Raw genomic sequence first — 23,075 nt, 5'->3', positions numbered from 1 at the left:
ACGAACACCTCGCTTGCATCCATGTGAGTGGATAAGCGCACCGCACGCACTGGTTGCCCTTGGAAGCCAGGAGAGGATGTCAGATTCCTGAGAACTAGTTACAGGCGGGTGTTTTTAAATTTCATGTGAACTAGGCTGTGGTGGCGCATGCCTTTAATCCCAGCACTCAGAAGGCAGAGGCAGGGAGGTATCGGAGTCTGAAGCTAGCCTGGTCTACAGAGTAAGTTCCAGTACAGCCAGGGCTATATGGTGAAACCCTGCCTCAGGGAAAAAAAAAAAGCTTTTATGTGGATTAGTTTTTTCTTGCTCACATATTTGTCTGTGTACCATGCGCAAACCATACCTGCAGAGACCAGGAGTGTTAGATCCCCTGGAACTAGAATTAAAAATGGTGGTGACCTGCCCTGTGGGTGTAGGCACTCAAGCCCAGGTCCAGCAGCCTTCTTAACCACCAAGCCACCTCTCCAGACGATAATTCTTCATAGTGGGGATTTTCCTGTCCCTTGTAGGATATTTCATAACATCTGGCTTCCGTGGCATTAGATGCTTGCTGCTTCTGCCCTTGTCTGGTGGCTAGTAGAATGAACTGCGTGTGTTGCCCAGTTATGCACTGGTAAGGGTGGCACACGAGTGAGGTTCCATGGGCCTCAAGACAGCAAGAACACATACTGCCACCAACTTCCTGGATGCCCAGTGCTCTCAATGCCACCGACCACTTAGAGTCAGTGTCACTGTAACCCGAGGTATGTAGATGTTTTTGCCGGTCCTATCAGGCTGTCCCTCTTCCAAAGGGAGCCGCAGACGGAGGTACCTTACCTAAAGTCACAGCTAATTAGTAGGGGCTTGGATTTGAACCCTAAGTGTCCGCCGTGGATTGAGCCCAGGTCTCTCTAGTTTTGAGTCTTTCCCTTAGACTAAAAGTTTAAATCTCGGGACTGGAGAATCACTGGGGACCAAGAGTGTGGGGCCAGCACTTACTGAGGATGCATATTTGCTTCCCAGCACTCAGATCTCTTTGGTTCTGAGGGCTCCAAGCCTTATGGGCTCAGACACACAGAACCAGTGTCATACCTACCCAGCCAAATGCAGCAGCTTTCTTCCTCAGAATGGCTCTCCCTGCAGGGCTGGCTGGCAACCTGCTGTGTAGCTGAGGATGACCTCGAACTGGTCTCCCTGGATATGCTTCCTCACTACTGGGATTACAGAACCGAGCCACAGCACAGTTCTTTTTTTCCTGCCCTCCTGGGCCATTTAAGACTTCCTGTCAGGACCAGATCTCCACAGCATACCCTCACTTGAGGCCAATTGGCCAGGTGCTGCCTTGTCAGGGCTCAGAAGCGAGGCTGGGCAGTGCCAAAAACATATGAAGCAGTGCGTGAGGGTAACCATTGGTCAGGACTGCGTGGGTCCTTAGGAAGCTCAAGGTCCCTCGAAATGCTTTGGTCCTTGTTCTTGTTTAAACAGCTCAGGCATGGGGACAAGTTCTGTCCTTCTTGTAGGAGTTTGAAACTCACTGAGAAAGGAGATAATTCGCCAACATCTCTATCCCTCCACCTAGTGTCCGGCTTGCTTTTATGCACCCTGAGAAACTTGAGACAGGGTCTGGACCTCCCCAGGGCTGGTCAGAGGCAGGTGGGGCAGGCTGTGAGCCATTCCCTCTTACCAATGGCTGCCATACCAGCCTGCTCCTGACCTATGCATACAGCATATGAGGGGCTTGCTCATGGCTTAAACCTGTGAACATGCCAATGTAATTTCAGTGGCAGCCTAGCCTTTTGATGCACAGCAGTCTAATAGAGTCCCCAGCCCAGCAGCCTACCTTTGGTGACAGCAGTTCATGGCCACCCATCCACCTTAGCACTCCGATCTAGAACCCTGAACAGCGCTTGTATAATGGAGCACACTGCATCCCTTCTCTACTGTCCTCAACCCTGAACCTGGGACCTTTATTGGTTTACTGGTTTTTAAAGCCAGCTTCTAACCCTGACACACTTTTCTAGCTTCTCCAGCTTCCACCAAGACGGGGCAAGCAGGGAGCTTGTCTGGCAGCCCGAAGCCTTTCTCCCCACAAGCGCCGACACCCATCATGACGAAACCCGACAAGACTTCCACCTCCACCACCGGGAGCATCCTGAACCTGAACCTGGGTCAGTGGCCTTTTGAGAAGTGTGTGTTTGACAGCAGCAACTTCTTCTACCCTTTGTCCTTTTGTCAGGGGCTCTTACACATCGAACTTTTCGGCAGAAAATGTGATGGCTTTGGTGGGTAGAGGGAGGGGAGGGGGGGACCAGCAGGAAGAGGATGGAGGAGGCTTTCTTGGGCAGATCATTGGCTTGCTAAGGTGTTTCACCACAAGGTGTCCTGGGCCAGTCTTTACAAGTAATTCTTGGAAACCAGTTTCGCCCTGTGCAAATACATGTGACTGAAGCAAGTTTTATGAGTCTTGCTGTTTTGGGGTGGGTATTCCGATGCAGTTTCAACTCTTTTATGAATGTGGGTATGCTGCCTGCATGAGTGTCTGTGTGCCACATGCTTGTCCCTTGCCCGTGGAGGCCAGAAGGCATTGGGCTCTGCAGAACTGGAGTCACAGAGAGCTGTAAGTCACCATGTTGGTGCTGGGAACCAGCCGTACACCAAGTGCAGGAAGTGCGCTTAGTTGAGGTGCCTCTGTGACCACCTCCCACTTTATAAAGTGTGGACTTTTCCATCTGAATTGAGCTTGCCCTGTAGCTCAGGATCTGGATCTCATCATCCAAGCGTTGTGACTGTGGGCATTTGCCACCAGGCCTGGCCCTACTTGGTATGGGAGTGTGTGCATGTGTTTGAGACAAGGCCGATGCGTGTAGTTCTAGTTTGCAGTAAAATTTTTATGCAGCCTAGGAAGCATCGCTATGCTCCCTGCATACCAGGGATGAGGGGTAGGAGGTTAGAATTTCTGGGCTCTTTAAGGTTGATCGATGCAGGCCTGTTATGTAGTTCCCATATTTCTGAGTAATTGAATGCTGCCACCTTGTGGTTATAGACTGAAGGTGCAGCTTAGTGCCTGGCTTATGACCTCAGCAGATCCACCCAGCCCCAGTGGATCCCCTGAGGTTGAGAGCTGGGCTTAGAGTGTTCAGAAGGAGCAAGGGCCCTGGAGCAGGTAGAGAACAGTGAAGGGAAGAGCAGGGCCAGGAGGCCACAGGGAGAAGCCGCTGCCAGGGGTTTGTGATATTCCAGATCTGTGTGTGGTGTCATGTGAGTTCACAGCATCCTCAGGAACATGTCACTTGTTCCCAGGGCGACAGGATCAGCAGCCACCAGGTGTGGTCCAGTTTACTCCCTTGCCTTCTGTCTGCATCCTGGCTGGAGTTGGACAGTCAGGGTCCTTGCTAGAACTCCATCCAGAGCTACCAGCTGGTTCCTCGCTTGATTCAGAAGGGACCTTTTTGCTGTCTCTGGGACATTCGTTCTAGAAATGTGGTTTCTTTTCTTAGGGCCTCCTCCCACCTTCACACTCTGAGCAGAAGCATTCTCATGGTGACACTTCCTCTCTGCCAATCACGCCTGGCAAGAATAGCTTCTTCCGTAAACCATGGAGCCCACTGGGCACCCTCGTGAAGCCCTGGGTCTTTGAAGCTTGAGGTGTGGGTGCAGCGATGGCGGCTTAAGGGAATCTTTGATTTTTGTCCTGTGTTGCGTGCCCCCCCCCCCCCATTCCTTCTAAGGAATATGTCTCACCTCAGTAAGTAGGGGGTGGGATTTCAGTCTTGGCAGGTAGGGGCTTCGCTGGGGACCTGAGAGAATCCTGTGCATGGGAGGGAAGCTTGAAGGGGGGTGCTGAGTGAGAGACTGCTGGTGAGAAGTCATTGTCCAGCTGAGCAGGGCTTTGTTTAAAACAGCACATGAAGAAAGCCAAACTGGAGACGTGTGAGGCAAACCAGTGATTGCCTGGGTTGGAGTAGAGGGTTCGACTACAGATTTAGGGTGGCTTATTTAATCCCCTCCCCCATAAGGCAAGATCTCACTTTGTAGCCTTGGCCAGCCTTGAACTACAGATCTGCCTGCCCTGTCTCTTGAGTTCTTGGATTAAAGGCCCCTCTCTCTTCACACACACACACACACACACACACACACACACACACACATTTTTGTATAATCTCTGGAGGTCAAAGGGCAGCTTGGGGAGTTGTTCTCTCCTTCCAGGTCTCAGGGCTAGACCCGGGCTGGTAGATTTATAGGTGTGACGCTTTTCATGGCTGATCCCCTTTGATGGGCCCTTTCTGTCTTTTTATTTTTTTTGAGGCAGGTTGTCAGTGCAGCTCTTACGGATGGTGGAACTCACCATATAATCAAGGAAGGCCTTGAACCTTTGGCTCTCCTGCTTACCTTTGTGCCCATGGAACAGGGGCAGCCCAGGAAATTGGCGCTCTGGACAATGCTGGTGTGTCCTTGTCCTCCAGCAATGGTGCCGCCAGCCTTGGGAAGGGCATCCCCGCAGGACTGAGCCTCCGTCTCCATGCCCCCCCCCCCCCCTTTTACGTGTCTGCACCTCTGGTTCTGAGTCTCATCCCTGGCAGTGTTTGTCCCAGGGTGCCCCTGGCTGGAACGAGCGGGCAGTGGGGTTTTTACACCACTGGACCAGTGGGAGTGCACTCCCCACCATTAGGACCAAGACTACCTTAGCCCCATGTGCCCTGTCGTCAGTACTGATGCCCAGCCCCTCAGGAACACCGGTAATCACATTCCCATCCTGTCTTTTTCTCCCCACCCCAAGGCTCCCTGGCTGTACCCTGGTTTCCTTTTCCTAGAGTGGGTTGCCTTCTGACGTAATCTTCCCTGCCGTGTTTCTGCAGTCCCTTTTATCCCCGTGCCGTTTGTGGGTATTCTGGAGCCTTCATCCCTACTCGTGGGCATGAAGTAGTTGTCCGTTCCAACACAGCTACAGTGTAGGCATTTCTGCCCATGTGGGAGGGAAATCCATAGAAAAGAAAGGGAGGGCAAGAGGCCTCATGGGTTCACATTTAGAGATGCTGCCAAGTTGCCCTGTGAAGTTGCCTATTCAGCTTTGTGCTCCCTCACAGAAATGGAGGAGCACGCCTTTATCTAGCATGCCTATTTGTTCTCTCTGGTTTTCCATTTATAGCTGGAGCTGAAACATTCAAAGTGCTGGTAGCCTAGGGGAGCTGGAGCCCATCCCAGTCTAGAAGGGCAGTCTGAGAAGAGCTGCTGCTTTCTCCCACAGAGGAGACGAGAGGCACGCCCCAGCCAGCACGCCAGGATGGGTTATTATGTCTGGGTTAAGTCTCCAAAAGCCAGTCCTTAGACTTGATCCCAGCTCTCATGCATTGAGCGATTTGTTCTTACGGGATAAAAGTAGCTTATTGGCCAGGGATGCCTTATTTTGTAAAATGGGTACTTTGGATTATCGTGTTAGAGTTTAGCCTTTGAGACATAGGCACACGCAGTAGGCAAAAGCCAAGCTGTCCTTGAACTCCTGGCAGTTCCCTGCCTTAAGGGAACCACGAAGGAGCGCGTGTACTCACAGACACCTGCACTCATGCACCTGTCCACAGCCACGTCGTCAGGCCAGGTCTGGCTCCTTTCCTGTAATGAGGGCTTATCGTAGTTAAGGCAAACTGTTTCCTGGTCTGATATTTGGTTCCCAGTCTCAGTGGCCCTGAGTGCCCAGCCCACCTCCAGGCCCGGTGAGGAAATGGCTTCGGGTGCTTGGGGACAAAGGTGGACGAAGGAGAGTAGTTTTCTATTCCCTTCTCTGGAAGACTTAAACGTTCGCTTCTCACCTCTGAAAGCTCCCTGAAGCATGCTTGAGTGTGCTTACAGAACACATGTCATGGAGGCCATCCAGTTGAGTGCTAGGTCCAGAAAGCAAGAGCAGACCTGCAGGTGGAACTTGCTCCCCTCTGGGTCACATATAAACGATTCCAGCTGATCCTAGATGCACACAAGAACATGTCTATGTGTGTGTGTGCACACATAGACCCATGGGAGCAGGTCTTGACTTAACAAGGGTAGTGTCTCCACCTGCTGTGAATATTTGGTGCATACATACATGTGTCCAAAGTCTTATGAGTTGGAGGACAGGGGTTCTCTCCCAGTGGGGCCGTCCTTGTGGTCATGAATGGGTTACAGCTGTTTGGGGCTTTCTGTCTGTGCACGTGTGGGTTGGCAGAGGCTGTGAGGGAACTGAGTGGTGTTGGAGGAGGCTGTGCCAGGGAAGGGGTCTGTCTGGCCAGAATCAAAGAGGAACAGCGCCTCTTGCTCAGCTAGCTCTCAGATCGCTACTGAATGACCTTTCTGACAGCGGTGGAAGGAGGCCCAGGGTCTGTGGTAGCAGAGAGGCAGCTCCGATCCAGAGGGAATGGGCTTAGAGGTGGAGTTTCTGTCACTGACAGACTCTGGGGTCAGCTGGGGTGGTTTGGAGGAGATGTTGCGGAGAACAGACCAAAGGAAGGGCTTTCAAGCCCCCCCTGCAAATCTCCCTTCTGCACCACCTCCTCTCCCGCACCGAGAAACAACTCAGGGAACTCACTGGTCTAGCTGGTCTGACAGCTAGCACCTTGCCAGAAGTGGCCGGGGAAGCGGAGACCTGAGTGTCAGGCTGATCTGGCTCACCCAAGAAGACTTTTCAGTCCAGGTCAGTTGGAGAGCTGTCCCCTGCCTTTCTCCCAGCCTGCCCTGGGTGCTGACACTGAAGCTAGAAAGGACAGGTCCCCCATTCCCATCTTTGATGTTCAGTCCTTAGCCAGGACAGACTGGGAATGAAAGCTAAGCCTCTCTGGAGGCTGCAGGGACATGCTCAGGGTGTCTGTCCTCTTGGGGTACCGTGCCTTTTGCCTGAGGGAAGCTGTCTCTAGACCCTGGCCAGGCAGGTGTTTCCCTCCGGTTAGTTGAGGCTGGATAGATTATTGGCAGCTTTCTCAATGCAGCTGAGCCTCACAAACGTTACCAGCAGCTGGGATAAGCATTTTCTATACTCAGTGCATTGTTTCGTGGGGGAAGTAAGCCTGCCATGTGTTTCCTGTTGCTGTCCGCCACCGCGGGCACGCTGTTTTCTCTGGGCAGCTGGATGTTATTGTGGTTGAATATAAACACTTAATTAGCGCCCTGCTCACCTGAGTGATGGGTGGTGGTGGGTATCCACCAGTGGGAGAAGCTGGTCTGACTGAGGATGTGCTGGTGTCTTCCAGATCGGAGCAAAGCCGAGATGGACCTGAAGGAGCTGAGCGAGTCGGTCCAGCAGCAGTCAGCCCCTGTCCCTCTCATCTCTCCCAAGCGGCAGATTCGAAGCCGGTTCCAGCTCAACCTGGACAAGACCATAGAGAGTTGCAAAGCACAGCTAGGTGCGTCCCGGCTGCCTGCACTGGGGGTACTAGTCCCGGAGATGCACCTGGATAGGAGGCGCGACTCACCACTGTGACCTCACCAGCTGCCTTGACCTCCCTCCAGCTCTTTGGATAGTTAGAATGCACTGCATCCAGAACTATTTTGTTTTTGCTGTTTTGGGTTTTCTAAAGAGCCTTTGAATTCAGTGGAGGGTCTTCCCCAGCCTGAGTAGATCAGGTGTGGGAAGTTTACCTCCAAACTCAGGGGTCATAGCATTGCTCTTGAATAGGTTTTATAAAGGACAACCTACAGGTGTGGCCCCCCCCCCTTCACTTCCTGGAAGTCTCTCGGGCTGATTTTCTGTTGGTTGTCATCCTGTATCCTTTTCTTGCCCCAAAGCATGAGGGGCCCTTTGGTGCTGAGCCCGGCCCTCTAAGGAATCCTCAAAACTGGGGAGACAGTCTTCTAGAGATTTATCTTCTCCATGGAAGCTGCTCTAACGCAGACAGCTTATGTTCTGGAATACTGAGCTGGGTAGTAATTTATTCCAGGGGGTCTGGACAGTAAGGAATCCAGGAGTGAGGGTCACCCTGAGAGAGGTCTCTGGTGTCCATCGGTACCCTGGACCCTTGAGTGGGAAGTGAGCTGTGATTAGGGGTTGTCTCGGGGTGTTTGGGGTGTGTGTGTGAGACCAGTGGGTCTCATTGGATTCTTTTTTTTTTTTTTTCCGAGACAGGGTTTCTCTGTGTAGCTCTGGCTGTCCTGGAACTCACTCTGTAGACCAGGCTGGCCTCGATCTCAGAGATCCACCTGCCTCTGCCTCCCAAGTGCTGGGATTAAAGGTGTACGCCACCACTACCCGGCGGGTCTCATTGGATTCTAAGGTTTTTAGGATCAAGGCTTAGGCTCTGACAGCCGTGGCCAGCTGTCTCCCACAGGCCAATTAAAGAAATGGGTAGTAGTGAAAAGCAGAGAAGGAAAAATGTATTCAATGGAGTTTAAACAGACGACCGGAGGTTGTATAGCTAAGTGGTCCTGTCTGTCAGTGGCCCACTATTGCTTCAGGTCAGTCTCTCGCACGACATGTCTTCCCCACAGACAAGTTCCCCTGGTTGGTACCAGGCATCAGCCTCACCTTCAGGAAATTGCTGGGGGAATGGGGACCTTGTTTGTTTCAACACTGAGACAATACACGGGTGTCCGGCTAAGATGTCTCCTGCCAGCATCATGGTTCTCCTTGATAGGGTCCCTGTCCCACCAGGAGTTGAGAGGCAAGGATTACAGGGCTACTCTGGTATCTCCCTTGCGGCCTTCCACGGAGCTCTTATTGCTAGGAAAGAATTTTCTTACTTTGTTTGCCTTCCCCCAGGCCCACCAAGTTCTGCCGAGCCCCGGGTCTATGTTATTCAGGGTGTCATATAATAGCCCTCAGCTCCATTTTGACAGATGGAACCTATGAGGCTTACCGAGCTGGCCACTTGCCCAAAGTCCCCTAGATAACAGTTCCTGCCTCCTCCCCCCCGATGCTCACCTACCAGGAGTACAGAGCTCTGACTGTGCCATCATTAAAGACCTCATGTTTGCTGGGCCCTGGGGGAGGCAGAGACAGTTCCCCAGCAACTTGCTGACAACTGCGTGTGCCTTGGCTCTCCATGGCGCTTGTCCTTCCTGCGTTTCTTCTCTTTGACGCGTCCAGATCATGGCAGAGACTTGGCCATTGATTGGTTTTCGCATTCTTTTGGGGATGGATTACGTGTGCATGACACCTGCTATCCTGTGCCTGCATTCTTTGATGGACATATACAGGTGTGGTTTCATCTCGTCCCCTGCATGAGAAGGACGGTGCATTCCCATAAGCTTGAGCAGCACAGGGAGCCAGCTTGGTACCAGGTACCCAGAGACCAGCCTCCACTTACAGGGGTTTGGCAGTTTCCCCCCTCACCCGCCTGCTGCTTGCTACTTACAGGCCAGCACCCCAGTTTTGCCAGCTCCTCTGCTCTTTGAATAGACATCCCTGCCTTGATTCCTACCTGGAAGTTCTTCATTTGTGAGTTCAGGAGAGAATTCTAGTCTTTTTTTTTTTTGGTTTTTCGAGACAAGGTTTCTCTGTGTAGCCCTGGCTGTCCTGGAGCTCACTCTGTAGACCAGGCTGGCTGCGAACTCAGAAATCTGCCCGCCTCTGCCTCCCAAGTGCTGGGACTAAAGGCGTGCGCCACCACTGCCCGATTGTCTTTGTGTACAGGTAATTGGCCAGCGCTGCCAGGCTGGGAAGTGTGAAGGCAGACGTGCTTAGGGCTGGGCGGCACCCCCACCCACCCTGTGCACTCCCCCAAGGCTCTGGCCTTCTGGAGTTGCCTCTTTACACTTGGGGAAGCCCAGCCTTGTTTGGGTTCCAGCTGGTTTGTGCCTAGACCCTTGTCTTCTCTGGGTCTCTGTTTTAATGCCCCCCTCCCGCCCTCCCACCTCCCACCCCATCCATTGTCAGTCTCAAAGAGTCAGCTTTGTATAAAAACTGACAGCCTGCATGCAGGCCCTCTGCCTTCTTTGGGTCTCGATCACCCTAAAGTCCTCTCTGCCTTGCTGTTCGCACCGAGATGGCTCGAGGTTCCTCTCCCACCTGTCTTGGCTGTGAGGCTAAGCCGCGCTGCTGATTTTTCTTTTTTTCTTTTTGATCTCAGGCATAAATGAGATCTCAGAGGACGTTTACACAGCCGTGGAGCACAGTGATTCCGAGGATTCCGAAAAGTCAGAGAGCAGCGACAGCGAGTATGTCAGCGACGACGAACAGAAGCCCAAGAACGAGCCAGAGGACCCCGAGGACAAAGAGGGGAGTCGGGTGGACAAAGAGGCCCCTGCCATCAAAAGGAAGCCCAAGCCCACCAACCAGGTGGACGTCAAAGAGGAAGTGAAGAGTAACTCGCCCGTGGGTGAGAAGGCGGACCCCACACCTCCCAAAGACAAGGCCAGCCCCGAGCCTGAGAAGGACTTTGTAGAGAAAGCAAAGCCGTCACCTCATCCCACAAAGGACAAGCTGAAGGGGAAGGATGAAACAGATTCTCCCACGGTGCACTTGGGCTTGGATTCGGACTCAGAGAGCGAACTTGTCATAGACTTAGGAGAAGATCCCTCTGGGCGGGAGGGTCGGAAAAACAAGAAAGAGCCCAAGGTGCCATCGCCTAAGCAAGATGGTAAGTCACATAGGCTCTGACTGTGGTTTGACATCGAGGGTCAAGCCCCGGCCCTCGTGTAAGGTAGATGAGCACTCTACCACCATGACAGGGAGTGTCTCAAGGTACAAACAGCCAAGATCTGTATATGGTCCTGCCTGATCCTCAACACAGTGAGACAGAGAAATACATCCCACAGGACAGTGTACCTGTTTGCTGTGAAGTTCACATTAGCCTTAGGTCTGCTTGCCTAAGGTTTCAGTTTGAATTACATAGCCAAAAATGACCTTGAGCTCAGATCCCCCTGCCTCCACCTCCCACGTGATAGGATTAGAGTTATTTACCACCATAACGGACTTTAAAGTGCTGGTGAGCCAGGGCCTCGCAGCTAGGCAAGCGCCATCCGTTAGGAATTGTGCTACCACTGAAAATGGAAGAGACCTCATTGAGCACCTACTGGATACGGCAAGTCTATTATATGTTCATTGCGGTATCTGAGCCCTGGGATTCTCTGGAATGCTTGGCTCCTTCCAGTGGAGGTAGTGGAGGTGCAACACTGACCTCTAGCCACTAGATGGCGAGAGCACCTATCCACCAAACATGTCTCCCCCATAGTGGGCAAAAACCTACCAGGCGGAGGACCACAGCCTGAATCTCTTGAGGCTTGGTCCTTATTGGGAGGTGCAGCATGCTGGGAACCTGGCTGGAAGGGCCTGGGCGAAGAATGTCCTTCCCCTCACAGAGTCACAGCAAGATTCTGGCTTGGGCAGGTGGGATGCTGGAGGATGCTGGTAACATGCAGCAACATCCAAGATCCTGAGTGGTCCACGGAGGGTGGAGTGGCGGTGTCTCTTAGGTACAGGATGTGTTTGGTGATGGACAGCCAGTGCCGTGTTTCTGATTGATAGGAGCTAATCTCTCATCCTAACCAGGATTAAGGCGGGAATCGGTGCCCACTGCATTGCTGCAGGCAGACTTAAAGCAAGTTGTTGCTGGGCCTTGAGAGCCTTTTTCCCCTGGGAGATGCCTACGTGGGTGGTCTGGAATCTCCGGTTCTTAATAAAGACAGCTTCCTGGGAGGGAGAAACGGGATGAGGCCCCCCTGTGATGGGGGAGGTGAGGAAGCAGGCTTGAGCATCCGCTGAGGCCTGTTGAAGGCCTCATAAGTCTGTCTAGGGTAGAGAGCCTGCTGGTTAGGCCTAACTTTTCCTCCATGTAGGACACTGTGGGACTCTGCTCCTGTGACACTCGGAACTTCCTATTCTTTCTGAAACAGGCTTTAAAAAAAAAATGGTATGTGTGTATGCGAAGGTCAGAGAACAACTATGAGTCAGGTCTCTCCACCATGTGCATCCTGGAAATTAAATTTAGGGCAGCATCATTGGTGGTGAGCTCCTCTGCCCAGAGGGACCTTCCAGCCTTGAAATGAACCTTTTGATTGATTTGCCTTCCGCCCTGGCTTAGGGGAAAGGCTGGGACGGGTAGGCATGGTAACCCAAACATCTGATCCCAGCAGAAGAGATAGAGGAATAAAGAGTTCAAGGCTAGCCTCGGCTACATCAGACCCTGTCTCAAACAAAACAGGCCACACAAAACGTGCCCTCCTGACTTTGGGCAGAGGGGGGCGGCGTGAATAATAGCTTTCATTTTGGTTGTGAGCTTCCTATCAGTGAAAGCAAAAAGATCCACGGAAATTGAATTTCATAGTTTTTAAAGAAATGATTAGGCCAGGCAATGGTGGCGCACACTTTTAATCCCAGCACTTGGGAGGCAGAGGCAGGCAGATTTCTGAGTTCGAGGCCAGCCTGCTCTACAGAGTGAGTTCCAGGACAGCCAGGGCTATACAGAGAAACCCCATCTTGAAAAACCAAAAAAAAAAAAAAAAAAAAAAAAAAAAAAAAAAAAAAAAAAAAAAAAAAAAAAAAAAAAAAAAGAAAGAAAGAAAGAAAGAAATGATTAGGATTCTGGCAGAGCTGTTCCTGGATGTGATGTCCAAAGGAAACAGCCGAGGTCCAGAGAATCCCGAGTCAGTGGTAGATTGAGTTAAAGATGATTCTAGAACATAACACAGTCAGCAGTGTCCCAGGGTCTGAGCAAAACTTACTTCTGTAAGCCAGAGTCCCCGAGATGCTCCTGGATGGTGGGTGGATGGATGGTCTTTCTCTGAACCGACACTCCTAGCACCTCTACAACCGGGTTTTCCTCTGGTCCATCCAGAAGTGAAGTACGTTGTGGAGTGTAGCCACCCCGGCTCCGGCTCCGGTGCTTTGGTAGACAAAGCCTTTAGGACCACCCTTCACTGTGGGTGTTCCCATCTGGACTGTTAGTTCTTACAAATGCAAAACTCAACCTCCAGTTTAGAAATTTAATGGGGGCTAGTAAGTAATCTGCATTTCCTTAGGTAGAATGGTTGGTGACTCAGAGTTTTCTAAGACAATTGAATTTCCCGGAGCTCCCTAGACCCCAGAATTCTACCCATGGAAAAAATCGGTGAAGAAATTTCTGGAATTCATCCTACTGAAGAAATTCCCATACTCTGGTAGTTAACAAGCCCTACCTGGCCCGTCTGGAACATTGGTTTCTGCTACTCTCATCTATTGGAAAAAGATCAGCGACAAGTAGGCGCGCCTCACAGAGCCAGTGAGGAGAGCAGAACCCCTTTGAGGCCCTAAAAGTGAGCCTGGCTGGTTAGTCCGCACTGATACTGACGTTTATGTTGCCAGCAGCAAAGCCCGCAGGCACAGCTGCTGCTCCCCGTTAGAACCCTGCTAGGCACACCTACCTAGCTGGTAGAATGGGCAAGTTTAGAGTTGCTTCTGTACCCAGGGCGGACAGGGTCTGGTGTATGTCAGGCCAGCCGGGGGACCAGCCAGTCCTTCCTCCCTGTAGCTTTCTCATTAGCTTGACTGAACTCTGGTCTTCAGAGGAGCGGGGTGCTCACCAGGCTGGACACCTTCACCTCAGAGGGGACAGCAACTCTTCTCTTCCATTCTCCTTGGCTTCTTATAACCTGAAGCTTGCTCAAGATTTTATCTGGAGTTTTCAGGTGTTTTTTCTGGGTGATCTGAATCTATGAGGAAGGACAAGCGTCACCCTCATGTAATGCCAAGGAATGTGGTCCGTGATGGCAAAGCTTCCTTTGTAGCCATGTTTGCTGTGTGTTTTCTGAGCACCCTGAATGGGGTGCAGTGTAAGCTGGCATCTCTGCAGCTGCTACCATCTCCCCTACATAAGTGGGTTCAGTACACTGCGAAGCTTCTCTACTGACTTCCCGTCCTGCCCCCAACCGTCCCACCCCACAACTTAAGCCCAGGTAAATGCAGACGGCTAGTACCCATGAACTACATCCCCAGCCACTAACGTAACGCTTTTAAGAAAACTTTAAGCTGGGCAGTGGTAGCGCACGCCTTTGATCCCAGCACTTGGGAGGCAGAGGCAGGCAGATCTCTGAGTTCAAGGCCAGCCTGGTCTACAGAGTGAGTTCCAGGACAGCCAGGACTACACAGAGAAACCCTGTCTAGGGGGAAAAAAAACGGCTTAAACTTGTCCATTACAGGATAGGAAATCCAGTGTTGTTTACTGCCCATAAAAGACTGTGCAGAAACAGCCAGAAGGCCAGGTAGCCTGGGCAGGAACTCAGGTTGAATGTGTTGGGGGAAGGTTCTCTGGCCTGAGGCTGAATTCCTTTGTTAAATGTCTAGGCCGCCCCTCCCTGTGGCTTTGTCTAGGGGGAGAGTAGATTTGGTGTGCACACCTTTGACAGCCAGGGCCTCGCCCGCCCAGTTGCTTTTCTAGCCAAGGGCTCCTCCTCAGGAGCGGCAGCTGGTGGGCTGTCAGCATTACCCACAGCTTGAGCCACTAGTTAATGGCTGCTCAGCTTTTCCTCCCCCAGAAGGCTTGTGACTTCTAGATCTGGGATGTGAACTTCATTCAGTAAGGCAAAATTCAAGCTTTCGCAGAGGCCATGCTTGTCCTTGGGGCTCCAGGGGCTCTCTGAATTCCTTCAGCCTCTGCTGGGTTTGACCTAGAACTGGCCTGCAGTGTGAAGTCCCAACTCGGGAATCCAATCCAGTTTCTGCTTGTTTCCACCCCGCCTGGCTGTAGCTCTAGGTAAACCACCACCGTCCACTTCGGCAGGCAACCAGTCTCCCCCAGAGACGCCGGTACTCACCCGCTCGGCCACGCAAGCACCCGCGGCTGGGGTCACCGTGGCCGCCACCACCAGCACGATGTCGACCGTCACGGTCACAGCGCCGGCCACTGCCGTCACGGGAAGCCCAGTGAAGAAGCAGAGGCCCCTCTTACCGAAGGAGACTGTCCCAGCCGTGCAGCGGGTCGTGTGGAACGCATCAAGTAAGTTTCAAACGTCCTCCCAAAAGTGGCACATGCAGAAGATACAGCGCCAGCAGCAGCAGCAGCAACAGCAGCAGCAGAGCCAGCAGCAGAGCCAGCAGCAGCAGCCTCAGTCTTCCCAGGGGACGAGATATCAGACCAGACAGGCCGTGAAAGGTACCGCCGCCCCCTTCTGTTCTCTGTGGCGCCCAACCCCTTTTTGCCACACCAACAGGAGAAAGGCCACCTGTTTAATTTTTCCCCTACATCCCTGTGTATCATGGTCATCGCAGGCCTTACCATCCCATATGGAATTAGTTTTAAAAACTGGCTTGCTATTACTATTTACCTGGTTTTTTTTTTTTTTAAGATTTTTTTTTCTCCCATTTTATAAGTGATACGTGTTTCCTTCTTACAGAAGGGAGCAGGATATGTGTGTAGAATTTCGAATGCTAAATGTGGGCCCATTTGCTGTCCATGTCATTGTCCGCCCTTCTGTGACAATCATTAGTTGTCCTGATGCCTCTCCCAGTGCATGTGTATACGTTTGTTTTTATACCATACAATATTATACCATAAAATATTACCTTTTTTTCTTTTTCTTTTTTTTCTTTTTTAAGCAAAAATGGTACCATTCTCGATTTTTTCCCCCTCCCTCCCACCCATCAGCATGTTTTAGAGGTCTGTCTGTGTCACATCCTTTTGGACTGCTGCGTAGTATTTCCTCGTTCATTTAAGGTGCTGCCCTGCTGGTGGGCACTGGGGATGCGCTCAGTTTTTTTCCCCCCCACTGTAAGATGTGCTGCAATGAATATGGCTCTGTGGAGTCTGGTTTGTGAGCATCCGGGACCTCCTGGCATTTTGTGGGGAAGTCTTCAGAGTGTGAGGAATCCTTAGGGGCAACGGTTTCCTTCCAAGCCCTCGCTGAGACGAGCTAGCCTCTGAGGACTCAAGGCTGGAGGCCCGTCTCTGTCCTGCAGCTGATGGCTCCACCTAATTGTCTGAACCCCGGTGGGCTCAGATTCAGGAAGACTAATCCGGGTCTGGTTTCTTGGGGCAAAGGAGTTTCCTCCACACCTGCTCTATCCTTCCCCCATGCTTCTGCCATCAGAGCTCATCACAGTGAGGTAACAGGCCAGTCCCAGGGACCCCTACAGGGACTCAAGGCCAGGTGGCTGGGGAAGGTCTGAAAAGCTGGACAGGTCAAGAGTGTGCTCAGTTGATGCACGTATTGCAGTGGAGGTGGGATTAGGGCAACCCCTTGTTGGATTCTGTTCCCATGCAAAGCTGTCCCCTCCACATAGGGTAGGTGGGCTGCAATGCCCAGACCTGGTGGCAGTAGGGTCCTCAGCTTCCAGGTAGTCCTGTGTCAGGTTTGTAAGGCTTATTTCAATTAATCAGTAAAGGGTCTGGGACAGACTTCAAGCAGTGGTACTGCATCGGCATGCCTTATAGCCTGCCGGGTCAGGCTTTGATCAGTAGAGGCTCACTAAAATGGCCAAGTGTTGGTTTTCCTCACTTCATAGCACATTGCCCTTCTAGCCGCTGTGGCAAGCCGCTGACTTCAATGAGTGTGGCACTGTTTTGCCACCAATTAAAATGATAGGCGTTGATTCTAATGAGTAATGTGCTGTTGGACTTCTAAAGTTGTTGGGTCACAGGTATAGTTCGGTTGTAGAATGCTTGCCCAGCATGCGCAAAGCCCGGGTTCAGTTCCCAACACTGCAAACACCAAAAATGTCAAGGACTGAGATTTTAATGAGTGATGGACTCTTATTCACTTCAGGCAGGAAGTGGTTTTAACTAGTAGGACACTGGGTCTGCCAAACCTGAGGAAGGGGTCCAAAGTGACTGGCGCAGGGCTGGCTGGCATTTTCAAAGGTAGAAAGGGCGGCTCAGACCTTGTAATGAAAGCAGAGGATCTGTTTGTGAAGCTGTCCGGGTTTGCCAGTGATCGGACAAGCTCTTCCCGTCGTCTCATATAGAGCCGTCTCGTGTCTTCAGATGCTGGCTGCATCCAGCTGTTAAGTCGTCCTGGCAGTCTAGTGCTTCAAGGCTAGGTTAAGTCTCCTAAACTGTACAGCCTTGAGCTCTTGGAGATGTTGCGTTTGCTTAGGTCTTTGTAGTGCAAGGTTGGCCGCCTAGTCGAGAAGAGAGCTCAGAGGAACCTGGCTCGAGCTTGGGCAAGGTGAGACACTGGCATTCATGGTTCAAAAGCTGGCTAGGGCTATGAGAAGACTTCCTCCCTCACCCCGGCTGTGCGCTGGGGAAGTACTTTTCCGTATGGGTGGAGTGACCAGACCCTTTGCTTTCTTAGCTGTTCAGCAGAAGGAGGTCACCCAGAGCCCATCCACGTCTACCATCACACTGGTGACCAGCACACAGCCGGCGGCCCTGGTCAGCAGTTCAGGCTCTGCAAGCACTCTGGCGTCCGCGATCAATGCCGACCTTCCCATTGCCACTGCCTCAGCCGATGTGGCCGCAGACATTGCCAAGTACACCAGCAAAGTAAGTGGGTTGGCGCTGCGGCTGGGGCGGGGTGGTTGGGGCCCTGGCTTGGTAGTTTGTAAACAAACAAACAAAAGGCTAAGTTGCTGGCTTTCCAGAGAGTCTTCAAGGATAGTTTGCATTCAAGTCTTTTTTTGTTGTTTTTTGTTTTTGGTTTTTTTTTTGTTTTTTCAAGACAGGGTTTCTCTGTATAGCCCTGGCTGTCCTAGAACTCACTCTGTAGACCAGGCTGGCCTGGAACTCAGAAATCTGCTTGCCTCTGCCTCCCAAGTGCTGGGATTAAAGGCGTGCGCCGCGCAGCGCCACAACCGCCCAGCCGCATTCAAGTCTTGAGTTAGTTTCATCTGTCTTACTTTTTTCTTGGCTAACCCAGGGTTTGGAAGATGCTACACAAACTCTGTAACGCTGAGTTGTGTCTCCAGCGCGATTCTGTTTTATTTTGAGGCAGGGTCTTCCTCTTTCAAGGCTGACCTTGAAAAACTGAAATTGCAGGTGTGTGGCTACACTCCCCCACCTGGCTGTCCTGGCAGACCAGAGCTGGCTTGCCTCTGCCTCCTGAATACTGGTATTAAAGTCGAGTGCCACTGCCATCCAGCAGGTTAGCTAGTAGAAAGCTATGGACTGGTATTGCTTGATTTCTCTTGGGGAGAAGTGAACACAGGTCTGTTTGGCGTGCAGGGAGAAGGGATGCTGAATTGGCGTGGGAGAGTTCTTGTGACACCAGCAAGGTCAGATGCCAGGGATGGAGAGGGGCTGCTGCTCCCTCCTTAAGTCATCCAGTCTCGGGCTCAGTGCCTGCTGGTGGCCTGGCAGGCAGGATGGCCCCCCTGTGTGTGAACTTGGCGGACTCTCTTAGTCGGGCAAGTGTTTGTATGACCGCGGTTGAATAAAATATGCACCCTGGTGTTGTGGAGACCTCTGCTGTGTCCTGTAGGTATCAGTAGAGATGTGGTAATGATCCCCGGGGCTCCTTTGGCTGTTGGCTCACCCCTAAGGATGGAGATGATGCCTGGGTAGAAGGTGCTTGGTGCTGGGTGGAGGTACTGAGTCCACTACCATGAACTTAGTGTGTGTTAGCGAGTTACCTGCTTACCGGGCTTATCGCTGCCAGTAATTTAATAGCTAATGAGAAACACTTTCCTATTTAGTAAATCGTTGTGTGAGCAAGAGCAATCTGTCTTTTACTAATGAGCCAATGAAGAGTGTTCAGTGATTTAAAAACAGCAGTTTAAGCTATGAGGGCACAGGTGAGGGGGTGGGGAAGAAGGTTGCTCCCCTTCCCCCGATCCTTTTTGGGTTTACTGAACTCTGTGTCAGCCTGGTCTTTAATCCTCTCAACCTGGCCTCCTGAGTGCTGGATTTTAAGTGTGAGTCACTCCACCCAGCTTGGAATTTTTCTTTTCTTTTCTTTCTTTTTTTTTTTTTCTTGGTTTTTTGAGACAGGGTTTCTCTGTGTAGCCCTGGCTGTCCTGGAACTCACTCTGTAGACCAGGCTGGCCTTGAACTCAGAAATCCGCCTGTCTCTGCCTCCCAAGTGCTGGGTTTAAAGACGTGTGCCACCACTGCCCGGTTACTATATTTTTATATGTATGGGTATTTTGCCTGCATGCACGGTCTGGGTCAGGGTTGGTGTCAGGGTTCAGCATATCATAGCATATGCTTCTTTTCTTCAGAGGCCTGAAGGAGTCAGATCTCTTGTAATTTGAATTATGGATGGTTGTGAGTCACCATGCGGGTGCACAGGACTGCACCCAGGTCCTCTGAAAGAGCAGCTAGTTCTTTTAACCACTAAGCCATTTCTCAGCCCCTGATTGGAATTAAAAGGGTTTTTTTTTTTTAAGGTTTTTTTTAAGACAGGGTTTCTCTGTTTAGTCCTGGCTGTCCTGGAACTCACTCTGTAGACCAGGCTGGCCTCGAACTCAGAAATCCGCCTGCCTCTGCCTCCCAAGTGCTGGGATTAAGGTTTGTTTTTTTTTTTTTAATTAAAAAAATTAAAATTTACTTTTATTTCATGTGCATTAGTGTTTTGCGTGCATGTATGAGGGTGTTGGATTCTCTAAAACTGGAGTTCAGACAGTGTGAGCTACCATGTGGGTACTGGAAATTGAACCCAGGTCCTTTTAGAAGAGCAGCTGGTGTTCTTCATTGCTGAAACATCTCTCCAGCTGGAATTAATAAGTTTTATGTTAGAAGTTACTTTATGCCAGATGATGATGGTGCACTCCTTTAATCCCAGCACTTGGGAGGCAGAGGCAGGCGGATTTCTGAGTTTGAGGCCAGCCTGCTCTACAGAGTGAGTTCCAGGACAGCCAGGGCTACACAGAGAAACCCTGCCTGGAAAAAACAAACAAACAAACAAAAAAAACCCAAAAACAAACCAAAACAAAACAAAAAAGTTACTTTATTTGGTTAAGTTGAGAGTAGAAATGTAAAGTTCTGGATGGTGAAAGAAATCTAAGCTTTATATTCTGTGGTCACCGTTTCTTGCTCATTTCCTTTTAATTCCTTTTTTGTACATGTTGCTGTTACCTAGAACTTGTGACAGAGCCACATGAAACCTAGAGAGTCCACACAGCACACACACAAGACACAGGCCTGTCCACTCTTTGGTGAAGAGAGAATTGTAGGACCAGAGGAGATGGCTCCCAGGATGAAGCGCTTGCTATGACTGGCTTTATGACCCTGTCTCTAATTCTGGCACTCCGGACCCGAGGCAGAATCCCCTGAGCAAGCTGGATGTGAGCTCTGTTGTGAGACCCTGGCCTCAGTGGAGAAGGTGGAGAGGGACTGAGGAAGTAGAGCCTTGGCATCCACGTGTGCACACACAGTCACACGTGCACAGTCATGCATATGCATGGGGGCAGGGAAGGTCAGGGAGATGGCACTACAGGTAAAGGTGAGAGTTGGAAAAGAGGAGATTGCGGTGAAGGTGTCAAGGCATGCAGGCAGAATACGGTGCTGGAGAAGGAGCTGAGAGTTCTACGTCTTGATGGAAGGCAGCAGCCGGAGACTCTCTTCTCTCTAGGAGGAGGGTCTCAAAGCCCACTCCCATGACGCACTTCCTCTTATAAAGCCAAACCTAACTCCAACTAAGCCACTCCACAGGCCAAGCATCTTCAACCCCCCAGATCTAGGGACCTGAGTTTGTTCCCTGGAACTCATGTAATGGCGGGAGGCGAGAACCAGATCCACAGAGCTGTCCTCTGATCGCCACTCAAGCTACGAGGCATTTACATACCTACATACAAACTATTCCCAAACATGCCTTTAATTCTGCTTGGAGGAAGCAGAGGCAAAAGGGTCTCTGAGTTCAAGGCCAGCCTGGTCTACAGAGTGCATTCCAGGACAGCCAAGGCTACACGGAGATACCCTGTCTCGGAATGTGCCCTCCCACCCCCAGTTTATTTTGGTGGGTTGGGATGCAGCTTAGTTGGTACAGGGCTTGCCTGGCACAAATGAATATCTGGACTCCAGCCCTACCACTGAACTTAAAAACTGGGTGAGGTCAGGGGGTCAGGGGGAATAGACACTCAGTCACCAGCTACATGAGGAGGTAGAACCAGATAGAGACACAGGTCTGGACTTAAAAACAAACAGAACAAAACAAAAAACTCAACAAACAAAACTATAATTGTTTTGTTTGTTTTGAGACAGGGTTCTCTCTGTAGCCCAGGCTGGCCTTGAACTCAAGAGATCCACCTGCCTCTGTTTCCCAGAGTTCTGGTGTTAAAGGGGTATATTGCCACCACCTGGCTTATTTATTTATTTTTTTTAAATATAAAGCCACAAGGGCAAAATAATCCCTTCCTTAAACCTGCTGTGTTGGCTCAACAGGACAGTGGGGGTAGAGTTTGGTCTCCTGGTTTCTCAGCTCAGCGAGGGGCTGGCCTATGTACTGTAGATCTTTTACTGTCCTCACTGGCTTCTACCCTCGGTTACTAGGAGCAGCCCCTCTCTGCTCTTGTCAGCCGTCTGACAACCTGAAGCATCCAGGGTCTGGGACCACCATTAGACACTTCACTGTGTTTGGTTACATTTGTATCACTTACTGAAGTGTTTTTATCTTTCCAGATGATGGACGCCATAAAGGGGACTATGACGGAAATCTACAATGACCTCTCCAAGAACACCACTGGGAGCACAATAGCTGAGGTCAGCAGAACTGGGGAATACCCAGAAATTAGGGCTGGAGCCTGTGCCACCGGAAGTTGGGCTGGAAACCCCTCGGGCACTGGGCTGGTTGCTGCTGTGAGAGGGGGTGGAGTTTCATTGAGGGGGTGGAGTTTTGTTAAGTGGGTGGGGTTTCATTTCGTGGGTGTTGGGGAGACTGGCCCTGCCTCCTGCCTTTATCCTGTTAGATCACAGAGAGACAGGACGCCTTTGGTTTGTGTGTGGTCAGAGCCGTAGTCTTCTCCATTCCCCTGGCCATTTTACACAAGCACTTCTGGTGTAAGAATTTGTATACTGGAGGCTCCATAGCTTGATGATTAAAGACAGTGGTTAAAATGCTGAAGGATTTACTTACGAAGCTACCTCTTGTATGGTATGAAGCTTTCTTTTATTCAAAGACAGACAGACAGACAGACACACACACACACACACACATACACTCTTTCTCCCCCGTACTTCCTTCTGAGGCCACTCAGAGTGACCACCTGCTGGTATCTGTGTGGACAGTATGGTGCTGGCGGTGGCCTGTAGTCAGTCACCAGGGCAACACACAGAGGGCAGGATTTCTCTCAGGCTGGACATAAAGCCCAAGCAGAAACAGTAGTAGTCTTTGAGCCAGGGTTTTCTTAAGACAATAAGAGAGGACTGCGTGAATATAAAGGCTTCAGAGAGACCCTGGAGAAACCAGTGGAGATTTTAGAACTCCTAAGTATGCGCAAGGGTGTGTGCCCGTGTGCTTTATAAATATGACCCTCTGTGGTTATACTCACTATGTCAACCAACAAGGAGAAGTCTCTCTGTCCCAGGTGGACTTGACTTGATTTTTCTTTGTTTTGGAAAGCTGGGGGCCAGGGAGATAAGGTCTCACTGTACGTCCTTGGCTGTCCTTGAACTCACTGAGTTCAACTCCTTCCTGAGAGCTGGGATACAAGGTGTGCACCACTGTACTCAGCCCATTTGGGGTTGGGGGTTCGCAGGATGGTTAGGAGTGGGTTAGCTGAGTCAGTTCTCTCCGGTTATCTTGTCATCCTACCCTCAAACCCAGGCATTAGGCATGGTGCCAGGGACCCTCAGTAGTGGAGCCATCTTGGCGGCTCTCTTTATGAAAATCAAAGTGCCAATTCAATTTTAGATGTATTATTTCTATGTAAATTGTTTCGTTCTTGTCTTTGTGGTTTTCCCTCCTGTATTTTTTATGGTGGGGGAGAATCTGGTTCATTTGCCTTGGTTTTCAGAGACACGGTCCTCAAGGATGTGTGTGTGTGCGCGTGTGTGTGTGTGTGTGTGTGTGTGTGTGTGTGTGTGTGAATGAAAGTATGAGTGTATGTGTGTGAAAGAGAGAGTGTGTGTGAGTGAGAGTGTGTTAATCCCCAATCCTGAGCTCTGGAGCAGTGGGCTCAGAGCTAGGCTGCCTGGTAGAGAGCTTGGGGACCCGAGGGTAGCAGCCAGCTTAGTGGCATCTCAGGCTCATGTGCTCTCCCCGTCTCAGGCTCCCTTGTTCCTTCTGTGCTCACCCCATCGCAGCTTCCCATGCTCTCCCTGTGCTCTCCTCATCTCAGGCTCCTGTGCTCT

General features: G+C 51.0%; 1 protein-coding gene across 21 annotated transcripts in view; it reads left to right on the top strand.

Moving 5' to 3' along the window:
• Zmynd8 (zinc finger MYND-type containing 8) overlaps window positions 1-23,075 on the top strand; it is a 99,108-nt gene that overhangs the window by 63,553 nt on the left and 12,480 nt on the right. For 12 of the 21 annotated variants that reach the window (XM_031372774.1, XM_031372783.1, XM_031372778.1 and 9 more), the window contains 6 exons: window positions 2,001-2,147; window positions 7,191-7,343; window positions 10,005-10,514; window positions 14,598-15,002; window positions 17,143-17,333; window positions 21,405-21,485. In XM_031372774.1, coding sequence (XP_031228634.1) covers window positions 2,001-2,147; window positions 7,191-7,343; window positions 10,005-10,514; window positions 14,598-15,002; window positions 17,143-17,333; window positions 21,405-21,485 — 1,487 coding nt within the window. The remainder of the gene's footprint in view (window positions 1-2,000; window positions 2,148-7,190; window positions 7,344-10,004; window positions 10,515-14,597; window positions 15,003-17,142; window positions 17,334-21,404; window positions 21,486-23,075) is intronic. The other 9 variants (XM_031372791.1, XM_031372786.1, XM_031372789.1 and 6 more) reach the window with 2 other exon arrangements.

This window comes from Mastomys coucha, unplaced genomic scaffold (genome assembly GCF_008632895.1).
Source record: "Mastomys coucha isolate ucsf_1 unplaced genomic scaffold, UCSF_Mcou_1 pScaffold15, whole genome shotgun sequence".
Lineage (NCBI taxonomy): Eukaryota > Metazoa > Chordata > Mammalia > Rodentia > Muridae > Mastomys > Mastomys coucha.
The sequence above is the reverse complement of the archived record's forward strand: the minus strand, read 5'-3'. Positions and strand labels throughout refer to the sequence as shown.